This window comes from Diabrotica undecimpunctata, chromosome 4 (genome assembly GCF_040954645.1).
Source record: "Diabrotica undecimpunctata isolate CICGRU chromosome 4, icDiaUnde3, whole genome shotgun sequence".
Classification (NCBI taxonomy): domain Eukaryota; kingdom Metazoa; phylum Arthropoda; class Insecta; order Coleoptera; family Chrysomelidae; genus Diabrotica; species Diabrotica undecimpunctata.
This window is the reverse complement of record NC_092806.1, coordinates 9,438,773-9,444,772: the sequence shown is the minus strand read 5'-3', so window position 1 is coordinate 9,444,772 and position 6,000 is coordinate 9,438,773. Positions and strand designations below refer to the sequence as shown.

General features: G+C 29.9%; 1 protein-coding gene across 1 annotated transcript in view; it reads left to right on the top strand.

Moving 5' to 3' along the window:
* The first annotated feature begins 2,492 nt into the window (after positions 1-2,492).
* Positions 2,493-6,000, top strand: part of LOC140439129 (uncharacterized) — a 36,280-nt gene continuing 32,772 nt past the window's right edge. The window contains exon 1 of the mRNA XM_072528834.1: positions 2,493-2,609. Within this exon, the coding sequence (XP_072384935.1) occupies positions 2,589-2,609 (21 nt within the window). The 5' untranslated portion in view covers positions 2,493-2,588. The remainder of the gene's footprint in view (positions 2,610-6,000) is intronic.

The window sequence follows — 6,000 nt, the reverse complement described above, 5'->3', positions numbered from 1 at the left end:
TTGAAAACCGATCGAATCCACCAAGAATGTCTATATTTGGACGTAAAGCGTTTCCCAGTTTTCTCTATAGTAGACCTTCTAGTACCATAGCTTGGCAATTATTGCTCTCAATTATTTACGGTCCCTAGTTTGTGCTCTTCAATTTCTAACACCTTTCTCTTTAAGGTCCTTTTCTGCTTCATCTAACTATCTTTGTCTCGGTCGACTCACTTTTCTTTTATCACCTCACTCTGTATTTAATAATATTTTTTGTATTTCTTATTTTTTTATTCTTTAAAAATAATACAACCATCTCAATATTGTTCCCAAGGCGAAGAACTTCATGGTTTTGTACACAAGTGAAGGAAAAACGTAAAAAAAAGAAAAAAAGACTTACTTTAAATACGTACCAAAAAAAAAACACAAGAGGCATACCAAAATTACAAGACAATTAGAAATAAAACACATGCACTTGTAAAAGAAATAAAAAATGATCACTGGGAACACTTTTTCAAAGAAATAGAACATGATTTTTACGGTCTGCAAAAGGAAATATGGCGCTTCATATGAGGTCAAAGAACGAAGGTAAAGGAACTGATAGAACCAAAATACATAGAAAAGGATACTTGGATTGACAACCTGAAAAAGCTCTATGCAAGGGAAGAACAAACGACGCTAGAACCGGAAAAACTAGAAATTGCCACAAATGAAGAACTTAATATAAATGTACAGGAAGTTCGCAAAATACTTAAAAAACTTAAGAACAGAAAAGCAGCAGGTAAAGGCGGAATACCAAACGAATTACTGAACTATTGTGACCAAGATTCCCCAAAAACTTGACGCCTAATATGTTTACTACATATATTGAATAGAATAGGGGATATTATGCATCCCTGTCGAACTCCAGATTTTAATTTGAAGTTTTTTGAAACCACATTATTAACTTTTACATAAGCAATATTATTTACATATAGTTTTTGTAATAAATATATTAGATGTTCTGGCGTACCCATTTCTCTAAGTATATGCCACATTTTATCCCATTTTACGGTATCGAAGGCCTGGGAATAGTCAACAAAGCATAAATTATGTTAAACTCTCGAGATTTTTCGATAATTTGACGAACATTAAGAATATGTTCTCTTGTTGCTCTACCTGGGATGAATCCGCATTGTTCTTGGAGAATTTGTGGAAGAGAATTGATTTTGGTCTTTCACTGATGATGGTTAGAAATACTTTGCTCGCATGTGATATCAATGCTACTGTATTGCCGCCTCAATTTCTGATTTTCATATTTGAGGTTTTTTTTCATAACTTCTTTTCTCTGTATTGTCTGAGTCGTTGTTAGAGAATAGTATTTCGCAATATTGTTTCCACACCTCTGTGATACCGTTTGGGTTTGTTATGGTATTTTCCATAACAAAGTATAACCATGGTATGGTGATACTTGACTTTTGAGAAAAGTTCTCTAGATTCTTGGCGGTCAGCATATTCCTCTAGTAGTACACATTATGTTTACACATATAATAATAATAATTATATGTACACATATAATTATTTTTGTCCCTTCTGCACAAGTGTTTTATAGTTGTATTTATGGTGCATATTTTAATTTCTTTTTGTTTTAAATTTTATGTGCCGTTTTTAAGTTTTCGTCTTTCAGTCATCCAATGTTTTTCCTAGCTGTTTTGTTCATTCAGAAATTTTGTAAATTTAGAAAATGATTTACTGAAAGCTTACCCTTGTTTATAGTTTTCGTAAACTTTGAAAAAATATTCGTCATAATAGAAAATTAGGCAATTATAAATGCTTTACAGGACACAAGTAAAAATCGATTATTGACCTAATCTCGAAGGAAATAGAATGATTGAAAATTTACTAATTAAACGAAAACTAAATTAAAATCCGGAAAAAACAAAGTGTAGATTTATTGTAGAATGTCAAAACTTTAGAATGAAGAAAAAGAAGATAGAAATACATAGTTGATAAAGCCGTCGATAGGGAAACGATTGTACCGAAAATTTCTAGACATGTATCAATTTTTAATATTTAAAAGGAACTAAAGAAATCAGCTGTTGACTGGTGAATATTGTGACACAGTTATTCATAATTAAAATCGAGATGCTTAATTATCACGACTTTTTTATCTCCTATGTAATTAAGTTCTTCAGATCCGATGGCTTTCAAAATAAACCTAATTAAAATAACTCGTTTTCGAGGTGTAAAACACCAATATATTTCATTTTCTATACCCTTATATAACATACGAGGGCATTAACAGTTAGATCAACAAAAAATCCGAAGCACACTCGAATCAGCCGGTTACAACATAACCTCAACTAACACCGGAAACTAATTTAATTAATGCAAAATATTTAGGAAGTATTCTGTAATTGCACGTCCCACCTGCTCAACTTTATCTTGAGTACACGAAGAAAGCGAAATTCAGAGAGCCCATCATATACGTTCTCCAATATGTACTGACCTACTGGGGGAAAGCACTGACAGAATACGAAATACCGCCCGGTATAAAGCTACAGTTCTTAGAATAGAATATTCAGTAAATACACTGCCTTAATCCCCTTACAGAGGGGTCCAAACCATTCGAGATGAAGTGCTTTTTGCTGTTGGTTAGTGTCTTTTTGTTTTTGTGATTTTTGTGCCGCATTTCGCGAGGTTGATCATTTACAAAAATATTCGCGTTTAAATGTTGATGTCTACCAAAGTGTCTTAAACGATAACATAATTAGGGCTAAGTTAAGCTTTTATTTCCAAAAAAGATCAGATTGAAATAATTTAAAAAACCAATTCATTAATTAACTGTAATATTTGCATATTTTTATTATTTTGGCAATGAAACTTTGATTTTTTCAAAAAGCTTTACATATTTTTTCATTAGTTGTGTTATTATAAAAGGATAAATGTCATTTTGTAGAAGTAGTTATCATTTTTTTTGTATAAATACTCTTAAGGGGTTTAGGTCGTATAAAATTTGGCAGTTTTTCTTATTTTAAGCGTTTTTGGTATATTTTTGGACTATTTTTAAATAAAATAACTTGTTTTTAATCAAAAATTATTTAACTAGGTTCAAAAAATGAGAAGCTTTTGAATAATTTTAATTTTCTAAAGTATCCAAGAAGTTTTTTTTTGTTTTTGGATATATGGCAACTTTTATGACTGAAACCAAAAGAATTTTAATAATTTAGTTTTATTTGCCTTACTCATAATAACAATTCAGACATGCTAAATACATTTGATATATTAGAAAAAAAGCTTTTAAAATATACCTAACCACAAATAACAAAAAAAAATATTTTATGCCCATTTTAAGCAGTGAGTGTAAATGTCTTTTTAATATCCATCTTTTTTTAATCTCTTCAGATATGCATTCTTTATTCTTTTAATTAACTATATTTTTTTGATTTTGTTATCATATTTTAAAAACTTCATTCTCAAATTTTCAATTTTTATTCTGATATCAGGTTAGTTTGTTTATGTATCCCAATTAAGCGTTCAGTACTTTTCTTTATCTAACTCCAAACAAGAAATTAAGATTATAATATACGATTTAATATATCAATATTATTACGTTTAAATATCATAAAAAAAATATGAAAATTCAAGCAAAGAAAGTGACTAAAGGTAAATGTAAAAAAGGTAAATGTGTCTATCACTGTACAATGTGATATCACATACTCGTAGTTCTTTGACTGAATGCTTTTAATAGTCTTTTCTTCTTTTTCTTTTTAACAGCTCTCCATTTTTTCTGTATATTAACTTGCCCAATACAACTTTAAACACCTTTTGTTAAGATTTGTTAATTGACATATTTAAATTCTTTAATAACGATCATGTTGATTGAGACTGGCTGAATGACAATTGTCCAAGCCAAAATAAAAAAAAAGATTTGTCTTGATTTACATTTTACTGTCTTCCTTCGTCTCTCTTTTAGCTTTCTTGGTGCATCCAGAACTGCGCAAGAGCCTTTTCCGCTTATTTCTACCCTGTTCTTTCTTTACCCAATTTAGTCCTGCCTAGTCTTTTGTATTCATTATACCATCTTGTTTCTGGTGTTTCTCATTATCTTTTTGATCTCCAGTAAATAATTTTCAATTGCATATATTAAAAAAAATACAGTTATGATTTGATTTCACGTATAGTGCCTATGTATACTCGCTTATACGTATTTCATCTTACCAGGATTCATCTGGATTTTCCGGAAAATATTTGATGTCACTTTTAGAGCTTCTATACCATTCGCTCTGATGAATCCTGGTAGGATAAAGTACGTATACGCAATATATAGAGACACTATACATGAAATCAAATCTTAACTGTCTCTTATTTTATTTCGGTTTAATCTTTATGAGTACAAGAAACCAGTTCACCAAGGATTTTGCTTAGATGAGGAGATATGTTGTGGAATGCAACTTTTAAATTCCGTATGTCTTTCTTACATCTTTTTGCATCGTATGTTTTGTCTTGCAATTTATAGAAGGTACAGATTAAAGCAAAAATCTGAATTTTGTGAACCAAGAAATCTTCGCATTTCTACTTTAGTGTTTTACGTATATACTCATTCTATTCTATCTGCATATTGAGCCAAATCCTTCTTTCGTATTGGGCTGTTTCTGATATGCTTTTTACTATTGTTTTCCTTCTAATCCAGTTGTTTCTTATTCAAAAAAAGAAAAAATCTGAATAGTAAGATTCTTCCTGAAACGTAAGAACATACTCAGCATCGCTCAGTCCATTGTGACGACTTCTTTAAGTCTATTTCATTTGTTAGCATTTAAGTATAAACTGCACATGGTAGTATGGGGAGAAAACTTTGAGATATTTATTATTTTTCAATATATGAACTAATTTTCTACATGTAGTCGATTCGAGGCTTCTTGTTCCATGTATTTCTTTTGTTTTATATCTTTTATTCTGTCTTATTAATTATTAAATAAGGCCCCTCGAAATGGTCAAAAACAGCCCTTTTGACCTTTTCGAGGTGCTATATTTAAGGAACTATATTTCTGAGCATCTCGTTTTTTTTTATCATAATGTCAACTTTTTGATAAAATAATTTACAAAACCGTAAAAGGAAAGTTTTATTTTATAGGTAAAGAAAAGGAATTTTATGATTTTCAATTAATTGTCAAAATTTAACCTCACAAGAGAAAAATAGTAAAAACCGGGATATACAAATGTAAATGAGTACTTTGTAAATTGAAACCTATTGAGTAAATTCGTAGATACAGCGATGTAAAAATAGTCAGTTTTTTAAAAATCGTATTCATTATTATTTGTAAACTGATACTACTTTTTGCTGACAATCTTAAATTGCCTAAAAATTTAGATCAAGATAGTTATGTTTATATTCAATAATGTTTACTTATTGAATTTCTTGGCCCGGCTCTACTATTTTTTTTTGACGGCCTAAAAATTGAGCTTTTTGCTTCATAAGTAGCCAATACATGTGATCGTTAATGATTTCTCTCATCTGTTTGATTACTCAGCAATGTTAAAACAAAACGAATTATTAAAAAAGATAAGAAAACCTAAATTTTAAGCTTTTAAGAAAGCTTAAAATACCCTGTGTCTTACACTGACTGAATCTTACACCTTTTCTAAGTGTACGAAGCCTAGTCTTAAATATATTATATTCATTCAACTTTTATATTATTATGTTAACAGACAAGTAGTCATAATGAGAGCTTAGATTTAAAGGCAACAAAAACTGAAAAAGATAATAGAGAAGTTTCCCTAATAATAGGGAAGTTCCTCTAGATATTATAAAAACTATCAAAAACATCTACCACAACAACAAAATGGAAGTCAGAATAGATGGACAACTTACAGAACCTATAGAAATAGGCAGCAGAATAAGACAAGGGGGTTCATTGAGCCTCATGCTTTTCAATTTGATCATGGATAAAATCGTCAAAATCGTTAACAAAGAAAGACGATACAGAATGGGAAACAAAGAAATAAAAATACTCTTTTACGCAGATGAAGCAATATCGTTAGCCC